Source organism: Mustela nigripes, chromosome 2 (assembly GCF_022355385.1).
Source record: "Mustela nigripes isolate SB6536 chromosome 2, MUSNIG.SB6536, whole genome shotgun sequence".
In the NCBI taxonomy this organism is placed as follows: domain Eukaryota; kingdom Metazoa; phylum Chordata; class Mammalia; order Carnivora; family Mustelidae; genus Mustela; species Mustela nigripes.
The window spans coordinates 51,653,977-51,674,327 of NC_081558.1; the positions used below are offsets into that span (position 1 = coordinate 51,653,977).

The window sequence follows — 20,351 nt, forward strand, 5'->3', positions numbered from 1 at the left end:
AATGCCTTAACATGTTTTAAATGTTTCGGATTATAAAAACGTACAATGGAAAGTCTTGCCTTACCCTGTCCTCCATTTTTTCTCTTTCCTTCTGTGAATCTTCACTGTGAATCTTCCCATACTCCTGTCCCTTTCTTTACTTTGGAAATCTTCAATATAATTTAGTTAGCTTACATTTAAGATCCCTCTTACTCCTCTGGAGAGAAATCTTCTTTTCTTGCAAACTATTTGATAATCTTAAGTCTGCATTTCATAGGTTAACAGTTGTCATGTTTAGTAATATTTTTGATGATCTGATTATTTAAATGCTACCTTTATAATCATTTGGTAATTTTTTAGGAGACACATCATTGACAAGTCTCTGTGTCCCAACAGCTTATGTTCAAAATGTAGGCAGCATTCAATTGGCCATTCTTAAAATAAGATTTCAGTATAGCAGGGTTTTCCTCCTGAAAACAACAAGAGCTCTTGTTGGAGCAAATTGTGGTTAATTATATATTTCTGTTGTATATTTAAAGACCATCTCGGGGCGCCTGGGTGGCTCAGTGAGTTAAAGCCTCTGCCTTCGGCTCAGGTCATGATCCCAGGGTCCTGGGATCGAGCCCCGCATTGGGCTGTCTGCTCTGCGGAGAGCCTGCTTCCTTCTCTCTCAATCTCTGCCTGCCTCTCTTCCTACTTGTGATCTCTGTCTGTCAAATAAATAAATAAAATCTTTAAAAAAAAATAAAATAAAATAAAGACCATCTCCTAACTCCTTATGTCTTCTTTTTTAGCCTGCCATTATCAAAACTTTATTTGAAAAGTTGCCAGAATTTCTTTTTGAAAAGTAAGTGGAATTATTCTGGAATGCTTAAATTGCCTTAGTGTGCTTAAGTTTCTCTCTGAAAAGATTACTCTGAAACATCATCAGTTTCTCTGAAAGTCATGTTGATCATGACATCAGATTCTTAATTGACTGCTAAAATTCCAGTGGGGTCTTTTTTTTTGAAATTTCGTCTGTTTATATGACTGCATGTTCTTAGAAGGATACACAATAAACTGACTGGAATCAGATCTTCTATGAATACTGTTCTTTACCCTTTCAATATTATAGGGTATGCATACTAAATTTTTTAGAATTTGCTTTAAAAAATAACTAAGTTGGGAAAAAAAGAATAATAGAAAAGTAGAAAAAGGTCACTAACAGACAATTCACAAAGAAATAACAAGAGCATCAAACATTTTTTTCTAAATGCTCATTAATAATTGAAGATACAAATTTTTTTAAAGATTTTATTTATTTATTTAACAGACAGATATCACAAGTAGGCAGAGGCAGGCAGAGAGAGAGGGGGAAGCAGGCTCCCTGCTGAGCAGAGAGCCCGAAGTGGGGCTCGATCCTAGGACCCTGAGATCATGACCTGAGCCGAAGGCAGAGGCTTAACCCACTGAGCCACCCAGGCGCCCCTCTAGGTTTTGTATATAGTAATAATACACTTGAAGATAGATCTTCACAGATGGCTTTGCCTGAATTGCTCATGTAGATGTTTTTTGTCTTTTTCAGTAGTTAAATTTGACTGTACTAAACAAAGACTAAGAATACTGTCAAGAAAAAAAACTGGAGGTGGGGAGGGGGGTTGGGAAAAGGGGGGTGGGTAGGGTTATGGACATTGGGAAGGGTATGTGCTATGGTGAGTGCTGTGAAGTGTGTAAACCTGGCGATTCACAGACCTGTACCCCTGGGGATAAAAATATATTATATGTTTATAAAAATAAATAAATAAATAATTTTAAAAAAAGAAAAAAAAAACTGGAGGTAGTCCAAAACTTCAGACATAGGAGGAAGAAAGCAGATGCTCTCATTTGGGGGGAAATAATAACTAAGCCAACATTCCTTTTTTTTTTTTTTTTAAAGAATTATTTATTTATTAGAGAGGGCACACTTTCACACATGTGAGCATGCACATGAGTGTGGGGAGGGGCAAAGGGCAAGAGAATCTTCAAGCTGACTCCCCATTGAGCATGGAGCTCCTTACCGGGCTTGATGTCACGACCCATGAGATCATGACAGGAGCCAAAACCAAGAGTTGAGTGCTCAAACAACTGAGCCATCCAGCTGCCCCCAGCACTTCTTCATCTATAAATGGTTGTTTAGTACTTTCACAGACATAGTCTAATTCGACCTTTTATGTTTCCAAAATAGTATATGCTTGCTTTTTTCAATACTTAACACTTTTCTACCTTTAAAAATTTTTCTTGTTTAGTTTGTTCAAGTTTATTGCCTTTATTTTTTTGTTTACATTGTTATTAAGAAATACTCTCCAGACCTTCCTTAACCTTACTAAACCCTCCCCAGATGCAACCACTGTTAATAGTTTAGTGTGTCTTCTTCCATCTTAACATGTATGTGTCATGCTTTTCCTATGTCACCTGTGTGTCTAAAGCAGGTTGCGATATGTAAACATTCAGTCAGTGTTAATTGAATGTCTGAAATGGTTTGTGCACTATTAATGTTTGCTATTGTGTAAATCAGAAAAGCTAAATTTCTATCTTCTTATCCTAACATTTCAGTGTGAACAGTGATGGACTTAACATGCCTAGACTCATCATCAGTCAACTGAAATGGCTTGACAGAATTGTGGATGGCAAGGTAAGCTTTGGGACTCGCTCTGTCTCTTGGATTTAGAGAGTCTGTTTTCCATGCTTAATCAAACTTTTGGAATTTGCAGTGGTTTTTTTTTTTTTCTTTCCTAAACTGAAAATTCACATTTTTCTATTTATTAGCTTTTTTCATCTTTCATAATTTGAGAATCATGGATGTTTCACCCTTTAAATTTCTCCAGAAAAAAAGTTTTTCTAATTATGATGACTAGATATCTATTAAACAAATATTTGGAAAGAAATTAAGTAGCTTTCAAAGTACACAGATGACTATATTTTATTTCTCAAAATCAGTGAGATCCCAGACCAACCGCCTGTGCTGCAAATGTTTAATCTGATTACATATGAGGAAAGTGTTAGTAAGTTTTTAAATTATGTGATTTGTTATTAAGCACTGTGGTAAAATTGAATCTGTTTTGAGCATAGTGTGTAAGGCCTGTTTTTTTCCAGAGTTCTTTAAATCATTCTATTAATTTTTGTCAGGCATTCCAAGGCTAAATCTTTATTTGGAAGAACATGAGTTTTGGAATTCCATGTGGACTGAAATTCTGTATTGTTGTGTATTTATTGTTTTGTACTTACTGTGTGTTTTGGGGCAGTGCATATCCTCATGGATATGGGAATTGTCGGGGTGCCTCGCTGGCTCCATCAGTGGAGCATGCGACTCTTGATCTCTGGGTTGTGAGTTTAAGCCCCATGTTGGGTGTGAAGTCTGCTTAAAAAAAAAAAAATAGGGGTGCCTGGGTGGCTTAGTTGGTTAAGCAGCTGCCTTCAGCTCAGGTCATGATCCCAGGGTCCTGGGATTGATCCCCGCATTGCACTCCCTGCTCAAGAGGAAGCGTGCGTCTCCCTCTCCCTCTTCCTCTGCCTGCTGCTCTGCCTACTTGTGCTCTCTCTCAATCTCTCTGTCAAATAAAATCTTCAAAAACACCCCAAAAAGTTAAAAAAAAAAAAAGGAATTGTCACACAGACTCCATAGAGTTGTGAAGGTTAAATGAAATAAAGTAGGAGTGGCTAGGTGGCTCATTCGGTTAAGCATTTACCTTCTGCTTAGGTCATGATCCCAGTTTCCTGACATATAGCCCCATGTCCTGCTCCCTGCTCAATGGGGAATCTGCTTCTCCCTCCACCTGCTCATGCTCGCTCTCTCTCTCTCCCTCCCTCCCTCTATTCCTTTTCTCTCAAATAAATAAATAAAATCTTAAATGAAGTAAAGTATACAACAGACCCACTAGATGATGTACCATACCATGTGTGAAAATTTCTGGGTCATTGACCTCTGTATTTAGGCTTTGAGTTTGAATGTATGTATAGGTACCATATTATACAAAAATAATTCTATCTCTACAATTCATGAGGAGGACATCTTTCTCTGTTCTGGTAGTGTGCAACAATTCTAATGGTGTCCTTCACTGCAGGATCTCACCACCAAGCTCATGCAGCTGATCAGTATTGCTCCGCTGTACCTGCAGCATGACTTTGTCACCAGCCTTCCTGAGATCCTAGGCGATTCCCAGCATGCTGATGTGGGGAAAGAACTCAGGTGGGTAAGTTCCCACTGTGGGAGCCTTAACTCTGCAGAATGAAAACAGTAGTAGGTCTATGACCATACCACCCTGAACATGCCTGATCTTGTCTAAAAACAGTAGTAGTAATGTATTCCTATTTATATAAAAGAGGATGGTATCTGCTTTCCATGAGTAGGTGTGGGATTTGACTTGTTTTTGTAATAATGAAGATATATTTGGGTAACCCATCTACTTTTTTAAAAATAGTATAGTGGTTGTGAATATGAAGTCTGCCTTAGGATTAGGCATATAAAATTGGTCTTTGGAGACCTAGACATGATCCATCTGTTTCATTAGCACCACCCAGGGAGTCCTCAGTTGTGACTCTATATCCAATTATTTGTGGATCTTACCAAATATCTGCATTCCTTGGTCCCTAAATGATTCATTCTGGTGTACATCACATTGGACCCATTGCTAAGAGCATTGCTTACTATCATTTACATGAAAAATAGTACTTGGTAGGGCAGTTAATTAAAGAAGGGAGAACAAAATTCCTGTGTAGTAGGATTTCTGTTTTAATGCAATTTCCTGCTTACCCTCAAAATAGTTTTTAAAAATTCAGTTTGTAATACTTCCTTTAGTTGTCTGCAAAACTACCTCCAGAAATGTCCATTGATTTCTTCCCTTTGTGCTTTTGGGTACGTTGCTCCCTCTGGGTGTAGCAGTATATCACCCACTTTGCCTGCTTAATTCTAGCTTGTCTTTTTACAAAGCCTTTTTTTTTTTTTTTAATATTTTATTTATTTGACAGAGATCACAAGTAGGCAGAGAGGCAGGCAGAGAGAGAGGAGGAAGCAGGCTCCCTGCGGAGCAGAGCCCGATGCGGGGCTCGATCCCAGAACCCCAGGATCATGACCTGAGCTGAAGGCAGAGGCTTTAACCCACTGAGCCACCCAGGCGCCCCTACATAGCCTTTTCTTAGACTCCATCACTGTTCTCTATTCTGTTCTCCTGTAATGCCTTGCATGTACATGTGTCATACTTCTCATACTTCCCTGTAATTGTTGTAGGTGTTCTTTTTCCTTTTCTCAGGAAGGATATGTGCCCAACTCAATAGTGGTTGCCTGTGGGTAGTGGAGATGGTGAGGAAAGGGCTTCTCATTTCTATTCTATTTGAATTTTCTGTAATGAACATGTGGGTTTTTTTTAAGATTTTATTTGAGAGAGAGAGAGCAAGCATGAGTGAGGGGAGGGCAAAGAGAGAGGGAAAAGCAGGCTCCTTGCTGAGCAGGGAACCTGATGTGGGGCTCACTGTCAGGACCCTGAGGTCATGACCTGAGCCAAAGTTAGATGCTTAAACAACTGAGCCACCCAGATGGCCCAAGCATGTATTTTTATTTAGATCAAAATAATTTTTAGGGATGCCTGAGAGGCTCAGTCAGTTAGGTGTCCTGCCTTTGGCTTAGGTTATGATCCCAGAGTCCTGGGACCCTGGGATTGAGCCCTGTGTTGGGCTCCCTGCTCAGTGGGGGGTCTGCTTCTCCCTGTGCCTCTCCCTCCCCCCACTTGCCTATGTGCTCACTCTCTCTCTTCAAGTAAATAGATAAAATCTTTAAAAAAATTTTTTTTAATGAAATACACTATTAACAAGTTTAGTGAGAACTGAGTATGTCCTCTCTTCCCATATTCTAAGTGGTTTTTCTGAGTAAATATCTGCCCAGCTCTGTTAAAAGTTACACAGCTTTTCTCTTTTTGTACCATTCACAGTGACATTTTAATGGAGAATACTGCACTCACTGTTCCTATCCTGGATGTTCTTTCCAGCCTCCGACTTGACCTGAAGCTCCTGTCTCAGGTAGGAAGGACTCCACTCTCCAGAAACAGAGCCAGCTTTGTTACCTCCCAGAACAAATGTCAGTCACTTATTGCTATGAAGCAGTTGCGTATAAAGTTTAATTTTGAAACGATGCAGGGGTTTCTGCATGGCTCAGTTGGTTAAGCATCTGCCTTTGGCTCAGGTCATGATCCCAAAGTTCCAGGATCAAGCTGCATGTCAGATTCCTGCTGAGCGGGGAGTTGGCTTCTGCCCCTCCCCTCTGCTCATGTTCTCTCTCTCTCTCAAATAAATAAATCTTTAAAAAATGTTTGAAATCATATTGAATGACATTTCATCTCTTTCTGATGAACTTCATATGCCATAGTATGATGGATTTGCTGCTCTGTTTCAAAGCAGTAAGTTTTAGTGGCAATCTCTATCTTGGATAATATTTACACACTGTTCCTCATAGGAATAACAATTTTATATGTCTTCCTTCAGCCAGTGGAAAATTCAGGCTCTAAATTATAAGATAATAACACTTTTATGTTTATCATCTGTCTGTTTTTTTCAAGATGTTATTTATTAATTTGACACAGAGAGAGAGAGAGGACACAAGTAGGCAGAGTGGCAGGCAGAAGAAGAGGAGAAGCAGGCTCTCCACTGAGCAGAGAGCCCATCGTGGGGCTCTATCCCATGAACTTGGGATCATGACCTGAGCCAAAGGCAGCTGCTTAACTGACCTAGCCACCCAGCTGCCCCAACACCTGTCTGTTTTTGAAGAAACTGTGGTATTAACAATTAAAAGCTTGTAAGCTGGGGGTGCCTGGGTGGCTCAGTGGGTTAAGCCTCTGCCTTCAGCTTAGGTCATGGTCTCAGGGTCCTGGGATTGAGCCCCGCATTGGGCTCTTTGCTCAGTGAGGAGCCTGCTTCCCCCTCTCTCTGCCTGCCTCTCTGCCTACTTGTGATCTCTCTTTCTCTCTCTGTAAAATAAATTAAATAAAATCTTAAAAAAAAAAAATCTTGTAAGTTGGAATAAAATTGAAAATAAAATGAGGTGGTTTTCCTCCTAAATGACAAGTGAGAAAACTGAATGAGAAAAGTAGATTTTCTGATTTTACCTAACAGGTCAATACTAGGTTGAGGTATTAACATAAATTTAAGGTTTTTGTGCTTTTTATGTTTAGGTCCGCCAGTTGGTGATGGGGAAGCTGTTATCTGTCAAACTGGACGATTTACCTGTGATAATCAAGTTCATTCTTCATTCTGTAACAGCTGCAGATGCACTTGAGGTACCCTATTATTTCCCAACAAACACCAATCGCATGCTACATCTCTGAGAGTACAGAGTATAGCAGTGGTGCCCTTGTAAAAGTCAGTATTGGAAAAGAGATGTACCTAAATGAAGATACATTAAGATACATTATTAAAACTATAGCTTCTAATTCTTCCCTGTTTCCAAACCTACTGATGATGTTGCTTAATCCAGATAGTATTCAGGCAATGGAATGGAACTAGCCAGATTTATTGTTGCATATAAGCCATTACACAGTTTAATTTGCTATTTCATTGTAATACCTCAAGGAATTCTGGAATTTTGAAGGGCATGACATACTATCCTTGCATTAACTATTTTCATCAACTCTCCTTTTTAAAATGCCTTGTCTAGGGGCACTCCATAGGTCAGTCAGTAGAGCATGTGACCCTTGATCTTGGAGTTGTGAGTTTGAGCCCCACGTTGTATATAGAGATTACTTAAAAATAAAATCTTGGGGTGCCTGGGTGGCTCAGTTGGTTAAGCCGCTGCCTTCGGCTCAGGTCATGATCTCAGGGTCCTGGGATCAAGCCGTGCATCCGGCTCTCTGCTCAGCAGGGAGCCTGCTTCCTCCTCTCTCTCTCTGCCTGCTTGTTATCTCTCTCTGTCAAATCAATAAATAAAATCTTTAAAAAAAAAATAAAATCTTAAAAAATAAAAACTCTTGATTCTTCTTACTCAGTCTTTCAGGGGATTGTTATGGTTCTACTGAAAGAACGGAGTGTGCTTATGAATGAGCAGAATACATAACTTAATATTTATTTTCCACAGGTAATTTCTGAGCTCCGGGAGAAGTTGGATCTGCAGCATTGTATTTTGCCGTCACGGTTTCAGGCTTCCCAAAGCAAGTTGAAAAATAAAGGACAACAAAGGTATAATGTCGTTGCCTTTTTCTCACATAGGCAAGGCAAGTTTTCTGACATTTATTCTGAAGCCAGGACAGTAGATCTTAATACTTGCAACTAAAAATAGTGGTAATAATATTGTTTGTATGTATCTCTATACAGTGCTTCAAATTATATGTATGTAGTACATGTAATGTATGTGTACATGTGTATGTGGGTGGGTGGGGTATATTCTCCTGGCAATTCAGATCAGTCTTAGATAGACTACAGTACAAGTTTATTAACCATTTTACACATGAAGCTGGAACAGGCACTTGGCTAGTAACAGGAACCCAGGTTTTATAGGTTCCTCTCTGGTAAGTGGAAGAATTATTTTTTTCCCCCTCTGCTGCTTGTAGTTCTTCAGGAAATCAAGAAAACAACAGTCAGGACTGTGTTATTCTCCTCTTTGATGTAATAAAGTCAGCTGTTAGATATGAGAAGATCATTTCAGAAGCCTGGATTAAGGTGAGTGAGATCTTCATGACTTTGAACATAAGGAGGGAGTAGGTGGTAATCAGTGATGGATATGTAAGTAAAGGTAGGTGGAAATAAAAGTGTTGAAAATCAGTCAAGTAGAAGTGACAGATGATGGTTCCCACATGGACAGATTGCTTCTCAGGAGAATGGGGCATGCTCAGTAAGGTGAAACATGGGGCGCATGGGTGGCTCAGTGGGTTAAGCCTCTGCCTTTGGCTCAGGTCATGATCTCAGAGTCCTGGGATCGAGTTCCACATTAGGCTCTCTGCTCGGAAGGGAGCCTGCTTCCTTCTCTCTCTCTCTCTCTGTCTACTTGTGATCTCTCTCTCTGTCAAATAAATAAAATCTTAAAAAAAAAAAAATAGTAAGGTGAAACATGTTCTACTTTTGTGTTATGATACTTTCGTGACTCTTTTTTTTCTAGGCGATTGAAAACACTGCCTCAGTGTCTGAACACAAGGTAAACTCGTAATACTATGAATTTTAAGTACTGTGGACTTAAAATTAATTATATGGCTAGTTTTCCTTTTCTGTCACTCTCTCCAGTCATCCCTTCTGTGCCTTCTGTAGCTGTGTAATAAACATTAGCTGTCTGGAGAAGATAATCTGGAGGGGATGACTTGCTGGATAGTGTTTCCTACTCATTTTGGCAATGAAATAAACCCAGGCTATCCATAAGGGGAAATATTAACATTCCAAACAAGCACAGTGAGTTGCAGTCCCAAAGAACCAAGTCCCCACAGATGAAGTGAAGACAGGAGTCACTGGGGCATGGGTTGGGTCCCTGTGTCTATCTGATTACCCTTCCTTCTGGCAAATGTAATTGTCAAAATAATGGCATTCCATGTTTTACTTACCTTTGCCGGTGTCAGCCTGACCAGAGTGAGTCAAATAGTCCATCCATTTACTGTCAAGGCAGCAGTACTGAAGCTGTTTTAATTATGGAAATTTTTTCTTCTGTGAGAAGCCAGATGATTATGTTTCTTATGTACTACTTGGTTCCCATTAAGGATTTTTCATTAGTTGGAATCTGTTTTATTTTGTGAGGTTCTGTCAGATTATCCAGTTGTTGGGTGACTATTTTAAAAGCTTTTACAATAGTGAATTAAACAATGAAAAACTCAGTTTTTTGGGAAGGATCAAAATACCCTAATACAACTCTTTCTTTTTTTCATTTTTGCATAACAGTTGGCCACCTGTATATCTATTTTATCTGTTTTTGCAGATTTCTAATTATTATGTAATTTTTGCATTCTGATTTTTTTTCTCGACATTGTATCATAAACATTTTATATGCTTCTACAATGTCTTTATATATATGTATATTTTTAAAATAATCTCTACACCTAGAGTGGAACCCAATGAGGGGCTTGAATTCACATTCCTGAGATCATGACCTAAGCCCAAATCAGGAGTCAGACACTTAGCTGACTAAGCTACCCAGGTGCCCCATTATTTATTTTATAACAGGAAAATCCTTTTTTTTTTTTTTTTTTTAAGATTTTATTTTTAAATAATCCCTCTACCCAATGTGAGGCTTGAAATTACAACCAAGATCAAGAGTTGTATGCTCTACTGACTAAACCCCCCTGCCTCTGGTAACTACTAATCTGTTGTGTCAACGAATTCAGTTTTTTGTGTGTTTTGTTTTGTTGTTTCTTTATTTTTTGAGTTCCATATATAAGCAAGATCATAAGGTATTTGTCTTTGTCTGACTTAGTTCACTTAGCATAATACCTTCATAATCTGTCCATATTGTTACGAATGGCAAGATTTCATTCTTTTTCTGGCTGAATAATATTCCAGTGTGTGTCTGTGTGTGTCTAGGTAGGTGTGTGTTTGTGGTCTGTGTACTTACCACATTTGCTTTTCACTTAGGTTGTTTCCATGTCTTTGCTATTGTAAATAATGTACAGGGATCATAGGAATGCAGATATTTTGTTGAATTAATTTTTAGTTATTTTGAAAAAATACCTAGAAGTAGAATTTCTGGATCACATGATATTTCTACTTTTAATTTTTTGAGGAACCTCCATACTGTTTTCCATAGGGGCTACACCAATTTACATTCCACCAGCAGTGCACAAGGGTTCCCTTTCTCTACATCTTCAACATCACTTGTTGTCTCTTGTCTTTTTTTAATGATAGCCATTTTGACATGTATGAGGTGATGTCTCATTGTGATTTACATTCCTGATGATTAGTGATGTTGAACATCTTTTCATGTGTCTTTTGGCTGTTCATAGGTCTTTGAGAAAATGTCTGTTCAGATCTAGGCCCAGGGGTACCTGGGTGGCTCAGTCTGAGCTTAACTCAGTGCTTAAGTGTCCGCTCTTAATTTCATCTCAGGCATGATCTCAGAGATGGAGGCCCATGTCAGGCTCTCTCTCCCTCTACCCTTCCCCCAACCCACCATTTGTGGTTGCTCTCTCTAAAATGAAAAAAATTTTTAAATGATCCTTGGTGGGCAGGGGCACCTGGGTGGCTCAGTCATTAGGCATCTGTCTTCGGCTCAGGTCCTGGGCTCAAACCCTCCATCAGGATTCTGCAGGGAGCCCACTTCTCCCTCTCCCACTCCCCTTGCTTGTGTACCCTCTCTCTCTGTCAAACAAATAAAATTAAAGTCTTTAAAAATGAAAAATAAGGGGCGCCTGGGTGGCTCAGAGGGTTAAAGCCTCTGCTTTCGGCTCAGGTCATGATCCCAGGGTCCTGGGATCGAGCCCCACATTGGCTCTGCTCAGCAGGAAGCCTGCTTCCTCCTCTCTCTCTGTCTGCCTCTCTGCCTACTTGTGATCTCTGTCTGTCAAATAAATAAATAAATAAATCTTAAAAAAAAAAAGAAAAGAAAAAGAAACATTAAAAAAAAATCCCAGGGCACCTGGGTGGCTCAGTGGGGTAAAACCTCTGCCTTCAGCTTGGGTCATGATCCCACGGTCCTGGGATCGAGCCCCACATCAGGCTCTCTGCTCCACAGGGAGCCTGCTTCCTCCTCTCTCTCTCTGTCAGCCTCTCTGCCTACTACTTGTGATCTCTGTCTGTCAAAAAAAAAAATCTTAAAAAAAAAAATCCTTGGTGGGGCACCTTGGTGGCTCAGTCAGTTAAGCATCTGCCTTCAGCTCAGGTCATGATCCCAGGGTCTTGGGATCGAGTCCCATGTCAGGCTCCCTGCTCTGTGGCGAGCCTACCTCTCCCTCTGCTTGCTGCTCCCCCTGCTTGTGTATGCACCCTCTCTCTCTCAAATAAATAAAAATCTATTAAAAAAAAGGAATTCTTGATCCATTCTTGGAATGTTTAGTGTTTTGCTATGTTGTATGAGTTCTGAATAGTTGTTTTTATTTTTTGTGTTGCTTGACTTTCTTTAACCTTTTTCTTTTTTAAACTACGTAAAAATTCTTTATGCTGATAATACATGAAAGAAACAAATTTCAAATATAAACAAACATATACAATCAACTAATTACAGTGAATAAATACTGAGTTATTGTGACAGATGATGTTGCTCTATAACCTTCTTCTTTTTTAAACAAATTTAATACAAGCTAATTGTGGAGATAAAACCCCACAAGGAATCTAAAAAATGTTAATATGTTAAAAATGTTAAAAAGGTTTTCTTCACTCTCTGTTCCATTCTTCATGGATAATTCTTCCAGACTTTTTTCCTATTCATATACAAGCTGTATGTGTATGTAAGTGCAAGCATTCTAACTCTTATGTTTAAACATATTTATGTATATTGTGTTTACAAAAATAAATCTTACTATTATTATTGTCTTGTAGGTTGCTTTTTTTTAAACTTCACAATGTTGTGAGTGTCTGTCAAAAAATGTAGTCTAGTTCATTCATTTTAAAGATTTTATTTATTTATTTGACAGAGAGATCACAAGTAGGCAGAGAGGCAGGCAGAGAGAGAAAAGGGGGAAGCAGGCTCCCTGCTGAACAGAGAGCCTGATGCAGGGCTCTATCTCAGGACCCTGAGATCATGACTGGAGCCTAAGGCAAAACCCACTGAGCCACCCAGGCACCCCTAGCTCATTCATTTTAATGGTTGTATAATATTCTAAAAATGACTGTCAGAATTTTATTTTTTTCATATTGAGAAGCATTTACAGTCTTTCCAACTTTTCAGAAAGTAGTTTTCCTAATAATAATGAAATAAATCCTGAGGTTGGCAAGTGATTTTTCTTTAATAAATATATAGGTCTTCAGAGTTTATTCTGTAATAATATTACTTCAGTTTATATTCCATTGTTTTCATAAAGATAATAGTGGTTAATAGTTATAGCACTTCATTTCTCTGAAAAAATTTGTGGGTTTTGTGACCAAAAAAATGTAGATACTCCCATGAGAGTGTGTTGAACAAACAAGTATCACCCTTTCTATGTTTTCATGGGAAAAAGTTGTGAGCTGCTATTTCACGACAATAAATGTACTGATTTATTAAATTCTTTTTCTCTTGTCATTTTTGTTGACAATAGACTTTCGACTTGGCAATGCTTCTCATCATCTATAGCACCAACACTCAGACAAAGAAGTACATTGAGAGGGTGCTAAGAAATAAGATTCGATCAGGCTGCTTTCAAGAACAGCTGCTGCAGAGTACATTCTATATTCATGACTTGGTAAGTGGCAGAGAATTAGCAACATTAGTCTGAAAGTTATAGAGAAGTCATTTTTAATCTTTCTTACTCAGTGTGGAAATCTTGACAATACGCCTTTGCTGGGTGTTGACTTTTGACAGCTCAGTATGTTTTCAAAATGTAATAGGATTCTTACTTACCTTGATCGAGATGTTATACTGTTAATAAAACCAACCCAAGACTGGTGTCTCATCTTTTTAGAAAAAAGGTGACAAAATTGATTTATGTTGAACTGATTAAACTCAAGCCCCCAATTTTTTTTTTTTTACAGGAAATGTTTTAGTTCAGGTTTTCTAATTTTACATTCTTGTATAACTTGATTTTTAACTTAAAATGAAAGGCTTTGTAGCTCCCATATAAAAGTTTCTTCATGTTAGTTTCAGCCCGTTGTTCCAAGCTCATTGAGACTTTCAAATCTTAACTTTGCATTAATCATTTTAATTACCTAGCCCTGTGTGGTCCATAGCTTTGACAAACTTGCTTCTATATCCTGTTCTAAGCAGTTTTTAAAAACCCTGAGCAAAACAGGACCAGAAGAATGCTAATAGAGACATAATTATGCATCTTTTGAACCATCCCTCTTTGGCCATGTGACTCTTGGGTGGTTTTTTCCTGTTGAAATATAAACCATTTGATTAGAATTTTATAAGTTAAGAACAGTATTTTCTGGTGAATTTTCAGGATATTAATAGCGTATACCTTCTTAAAAAGCTAGATAACCAATAGTTTGGGGCTTGACTTAGGTACTAATGAGAATATATGGTTGGGTCTTAAGATTTTATATCTAGAAATGGATTTAATGTTTCTATTATTTTATCTTGCAGTCCTTTCTGTGCTTATTTCTGGCAATAATATGTGTTTTGGGCTATAATTTTCCAGAAGGCAGAAATCATATATAATTTTTTAAAGATTTATTTATTTATCTTAGGGAGTGGGGGCAGAGGAAGAGGGAGATGCCCAAGCAGACTGTGCTAAATGTCGGGCCCAGTGTAGGGCTCAGTCTCACAACCTCGAGATCATGACCAGAGCCAAAACCAAGAGTTGGATACCTAACCGACTGTGCCACCCAGGTGCCCCATATATAATTTTTTTATTGCATTTTCCTCAGCAAAGCATTATACCCAATTCAGGGCTTAATTTAAGATTTTTTATCTATTGTGATGGTATCAATAAAGAAACTGGACTTAAACTGGTTATTTACTTTGGGTCCTTTAATGTCCATCTTCTGCCCATTGCTAAGACATGATCAGTTCTCTTTTTGATCTCAGAAGAAATCAATTTAATTGGTATTGAACCTTAAAGATTGATTTCAAATCATAACCAAGGAAGAGCAGACCCAGTATATCCCCAGAGAGGTAGTATGATTGAGTGAGGATATTGGGATTCAGAAGATCTGGATTTAAGGGGCACCTGGGTAGCTCAGTTGGTTAAGCGTCTGCCTTTGGCTCGGGTGGTGATCCTTGAGTTCTGGTATTGAGCCCTGCCTCAGGCTCCCTGCTCAGCAGGGGATCTGCTTCTCCTTCTCCCTATACTCCAACCCCACTTGTGCTCTATCCCTCACTCTCTCTCCAAAAAAAAAAAAAAAGATCTGGATTCTAGTCCCAAATTAGGCAGATAGGAACAATGCTATTAGGCTTATAATTTAACTTCTTCAGCTTCCAGGTCACTTCTTATCCATACATTGAATCCCATTGATCCTAAGCAAAAACTCAGAATGATGAAAGATAATTTTGAGTAAAACAAAGATTATGTTACCTTAAGTTAAAATGAGAGTTGGTGAGGAGAACTCTGAAATCCTATAAGGGTCAGGAAGTCTTGGTTCTGCAATAACTAAATTTCTCCCACAGCTTCTTTTTTTTTGTCTCCTCTTCACCCCCTCAAGGTCCTTAAGGATATTTGCCCATCTATTCTGTCATTGGCGCAGTGTTTGTTGCACTCCCTCGACCAGAGTATCATTTTGTTTGGCAGTCTCCTATACAAATACGCATTTAAGTTTTTTGACACTTACTGTCAGCAGGTATGTCGAAATATTTATTTTGGAAAGGAGGGAACAGGAAGAAATACAATTCCAAGTCACTTGCATGTAATATGATGTTTATTTCTTGTTCGTTGGAAGACATTGAAGGAAAAAGAACTCAGAACTGGGAGTTGGGAAAACTTAGTTTTAGTCCTAGTCTTAATAAAATAAGGGACACTGGACTTCTAACTTTGCATTTTGAGGTCTAAAATTCTCTGACTTGAAAATGAAGGTCCACATCCAGTCTATTTTTTTTTTTAAGATTTTATTTATTTATTTGACAAACAGAGATCACAAGTAGGCAGAGAGGCAGGCATAGAGAGAGAGAGGAGGAAGCAGGCTCTCCGCAGAGCAGACAGCCCAATGTGGGGCTCAATCCCAGGACCCCGGGATCATGACCCGAGCCGAAGGCAGAGGCCTTAACCCACTGAGCCACCCAGGCGCCCCCAGTCTATTTTTTTTTTAAGACTTTACTTATTTATTTGACAGAGAGATCACAAGTAGGCAGAAGCCAGCAGAGAGAGGGGGAAGCAGGCTCCCTGCTGAGCAGAGAGCCCAATGAAGGGCTCGATCCTAGGACCCTGAGATCATGACCTGAGCTGAAGGCAGAGGCTTAACCCACTGAGCCACCCAGGTGCCCCCACATCTAGTCTTTTAAATAAACCATGATTAAAATAGCTGGGGTTATCGGGCAGCTTTCATAGTATATAAAAAGAGCAATTTTAAAATTTAGCTGCAAATGATCAGCTGCCAGTTGATCCTGGCGTTGTTCTCTAGAAAAAATTGGGGAAAAACAAATAAAGGGGAAATGCCTGAGGGTGTAACTCTATTCCCATGAACATGAAACATAAAATTTAATAGTGCATATCCAGAGAGGGGAGGCTCTACTTGTGGAAAGTGATTATGAAATCAACAGAGTGTCTTACTTTGTATTTTTTTGTACATGCTAAACATACTATTAACAATGTCAAAACATTTTCATGGAACTTGTAAAAATAAAGACAAAATTTTAAAAATTTAAAGCAGGGCATGAGCTAGCTGCTGCATTTGAGAAAACAATATGATTCAGTATGGAGCAGCAGTATAAAGGAAAGGGAGAATGGCATACAAGATATTTTTCTGGAACCATCTTAATGTCCTGGAGATACTATCATGGCTCATGTTTGCTTGAAACATGCCAGTCTAACCTGTAAAAACCTTTAAAACCTTGAACTTCTTGAGTTTCTTTTTTTTTTTCTTTTTTTTTTAAGATTTTATTTTTAAGGGACACCTGGCTGGCTCAGTCATTAAGCATCTACCTTCGGCTCAGGTCATGATCCTAGGGTCCTGGCATCAAGCCCCCCATCAGGCTCCCTGCTCGGCAGGAAGCCTGCTTCTTCTCCCTTTCCTGCTCCCCCTGCCTGTGTTTCCTCTCTCACTGTGTCTTTCTCTGTCAAGTAAATAAATACAATCTTTGAAAAAGAAAAAAAGAATTTTATTTTTAAGTATCTCTGCACCCAATATGGGGCTTAAACCCACAACTGAGAGATCAAGAGTCACATGCTGCCAGCCAGGCTCCCTGAGTTCATCTTTTTAGTAAATTTTAATAGATTAAGTACAACCATAGCTTAAAGGGTAGTATTTTACCCATATGAAAAAAGAGACTATGCCAGGGAGCAAAACCAGGAGGGCTTACATAGTGTTCCCTGATAAATATTAGGAAATAAGTCAGGAGTAGATGGTTGTGTAATTAGATTGACATAATCCTCAACCTCCTGAAAACAACATTAATGAAAAGTACGTAATAGAATTAGACAATGAGATAGGGTAGGTTGAGATTAGAATGGTCTCAAGCATTAACCCTTTCAAGATGGCCATGTCATATTTTCATTCACACTATCCTGTTGACGCTTTACTGTGTAGGAAGTAGTTGGTGCCCTAGTGACTCATATCTGCAGCGGGAATGAAGCTGAAGTTGATACTGCATTGGATGTCCTCCGGGAGTTGGTAGTTCTAAACCTTTCTGCTATGAGGCTGAATGCTGTGTTTGTGAAGGTATGTGTCCCTCCAGTGACATATTTTGAGTCATTTTTCTTTCTTGCATGTATTTGAGAGATATCTGGCATCTGTTAATTAGCAGCAATTTAATTTGTGTTCTAGATATTGAGCACTACAATTGGTTGGAGCGGGTGGGAAGGAGGTGGGGTAATGGGCAAATAATAGGAAAAAAGATAACTCATTTATGTTTGTATTAATGCATTCAGCAAATACTTCTTTGTACCTATATGCAGGCTCTATTCTGGGTGCTCTGTATATAAGACTTAGTTCTTGCCTTTGGTGTTAGTAAAACACATAAACAAGTCTCTGTAGCTACAACATGAGAAATCCCTAGAAAGATTAAGTGCTGTAGATGCACCAGCGCAAGAATAATTTGGCCTAGGAAACTGCATTCTTCAAGTACTACTACTTCTTCAAAGAGTAGATTTGAGTAATTCTTGAAGTTTGAGCATGGTTCAATAAGAGAAAATACAGGAAGTGCATCTAGGCAGAGGACAGTTTAAACAGAAGCAAATTGGCATCTGGGTCCATAGTATACCTGAAGGAAGTAGACTAGCATGGTTGGCAAATGGGACATATGGTGAGAAGTGGTGGGAGGTGAGGCTGGAAAGACATAGGACAATGTTAGATTATGAAGGGTCTCAAATATCACGCTCAAGAGTTTCAACTTGATTTTATAGACCGTAGAGAGCTATCACAGACTTTTCACAGGGGGTTGACAGAATCAGGTCTGGGCTTTGAAAGGTAGTTGTAGGTCATGTTATCCCCATATTAGGGATGAGAAAGCTGAGGTTTTGCCCAATGTTAAAAAGTAAGTTTTTCCCTTGTGACTGCTTCCACATCTGTAGAAAAAGAATAAGTAATTCATGGCATGGAAACTGAAAGGGATGTTATGATAAGCAGTAAGGTCAGAGATGTAACTTTTGACAGAGCACTGTTTTCACTAAGAAGGGAAGGATGAAGAAGAATAGGAAGAACTAGGAGGTACAGCTGGGCACAGATTGAGAGAACATGAGCTTTTGTGGCTATCCACATGCTTCTTATACCTCTTACAAGGATTTTAATTTTTTTATTTGATGGAGGAAAATATCAGTGGCTAACCTTATTGTTGGTATTTTTTTTTCCATAGGGCATTTTAGATTATCTGGATAATATGTCCCCTCAGCAGATACGAAAACTCTTCTATATTCTCAGCACACTGGCATTTAGCAAACAGCATGAAGCCAGCAGTCACATCCAGGTAACAGGCAGTGTGTTGAGAAACCTTTAAAACTTTAAACTTCTTTAATTGAAATTCATTGAACATAATTATAGCTCAGACCATGGCTGTGTACTTGATTTCTATTAGTACACAGGCTAGAGTAATTATGTTCAGACATTAAGTGTCTGTTGTGTACCAAACATTGAGAAAGTAGGTATATTAGACCTTCTACCCTCAAATAGCTTAGTCTATTAGGGTAGAAATGGGTCTGTAATCAGCTGACTAGGGAACTGAGTAAGAAAAGCTGATCAGGGGGCCCCTTGGTGGCTCAGACGGTTAAGCATCTGCCTTCAGCTCAGGTCATGATTCTAGGATCCTGGAATCGAGCCCTACATCAGGCTTCCTGCTCAGCCGGAAGCCTGCATCTCCTCTCCCACTCCCCCTGCTTGTGGTCCCTCTCTCACTGTCTGTCTCTGTATCAAATAAATAAATAAAATCTTTAAAAAAGAAAAGAAAAGCTATTCAGGTTCTATACTGAGTGCTGTGGGGACACAGAGCGTTGCCTTGTTTTCTAGGGAACCTCTACATCTAATGTGAACTTATCTGGGCTTGCTTTCATTGGTGGTCTTTGTTTGCTGAGAAAGTCAGGCAAAGGGACTAAAACAAGAGATTGCATTGCAATCAGAACTTGTTGCTCTTTTGTATCTTTAGTGCCACCCTGTGGCAGTAATCCATACTGGACTGTAACTTTGAACAACCAACACCTTTTGTTAATTAAAAAAAAAAAAAAAAAAGGGAGGGGGGCTAGGTAATATACAGCACAAAATTCAAAAGGTATAAGACATGGTGAAAAATGAGCCTTCCCCCTCTCAGTCCTCTAGGCATCTGGTTCTCTAAAGGCAATGACTTTCTGAGTTTGTCATGAGATATTTCTATCCTCCTGAGATGTCCTGAGCATTTACGAGTTTGTTTATACCTTTCTGCTTTCTACCTTATAGCTTTCTGAGATGTTCTGAGCATTTAGCAAATTTGTATTTACCTATATTCCACTCCTTCTCCTTTTTTTTTTAAATTATTTTTTTAAAAAGATTTTATTTATTTATTTGAGAGAGAGACAGTGAGAGAGAGCATGAGCGAGGAGAAGGTCAGAGGGAGAAGCAGACTCCCCGTGGAGCTGGGAGCCGGATGCAGGACTCGATCCCAGGACTCCAGGATCATGACCTGAGCCAAAGGCAGTTGTCCAACCAACTGAGCCACCCAGGCGTCCCCACTCCTTCTCCTTTTGTTCTGCATCTATCTTTCATTTAGCAGTATATTTTGGAGATGGCTTCACATCAGTAATATAGAGCTACATCATTATTTTTTTATTTTATTTAATTATTTAATTTATATTAATTATATAATTTATATTGATTAATTAAATATATTTAATATTATTTAATTATTATAAAATATGCATAACAAATTTTACTACGTTAACCATTTTGTTTTTAAGATTTTATTTATTTATTTGTCAGAGAGTGTGAGCACAGGCAGACAGAGTGGCAGGCAGAGGCAGAGGAAGAAGCAGGCTCCCCGCTGAGCAAGGAGCCAGATGTGGGACTCGATCCCAGGACACTGGGATCATGACCTGAGCCAAAGGCAGTCACTTAACCAACTGAGCCACCCAGGCGTCCCTCCATTAACCATTTTTATGTGGCATTAAGTTCATTAAGAATGTTGTGCAGGGCGCCTGGGTGGCTCAGTGGGTTGGGCCGCTGCCTTCGGCTCAGGTCATGATCTCAGGGTCCTGGGATCGAGTCCCGCATCGGGG

The 20,351-nt window shown here is 39.0% G+C and overlaps 1 protein-coding gene across 4 annotated transcripts in view; it reads left to right on the forward strand.

Moving 5' to 3' along the window:
• The window catches only part of FANCD2 (FA complementation group D2), a 59,229-nt gene that overhangs the window by 6,556 nt on the left and 32,322 nt on the right, over nt 1-20,351 (forward strand). For 3 of the 4 annotated variants that reach the window (XM_059390310.1, XM_059390309.1, XM_059390312.1), the window contains exons 7-18: nt 774-826; nt 2,551-2,629; nt 4,059-4,183; nt 5,919-6,006; nt 7,155-7,259; nt 8,054-8,154; nt 8,526-8,634; nt 9,071-9,106; nt 13,122-13,265; nt 15,166-15,300; nt 17,203-17,334; nt 18,467-18,577. In XM_059390310.1, the coding sequence (XP_059246293.1) occupies nt 774-826; nt 2,551-2,629; nt 4,059-4,183; nt 5,919-6,006; nt 7,155-7,259; nt 8,054-8,154; nt 8,526-8,634; nt 9,071-9,106; nt 13,122-13,265; nt 15,166-15,300; nt 17,203-17,334; nt 18,467-18,577 (1,218 nt within the window). The remainder of the gene's footprint in view (nt 1-773; nt 827-2,550; nt 2,630-4,058; nt 4,184-5,918; nt 6,007-7,154; nt 7,260-8,053; nt 8,155-8,525; nt 8,635-9,070; nt 9,107-13,121; nt 13,266-15,165; nt 15,301-17,202; nt 17,335-18,466; nt 18,578-20,351) is intronic. The other variant, XM_059390313.1, reaches the window with a different exon arrangement.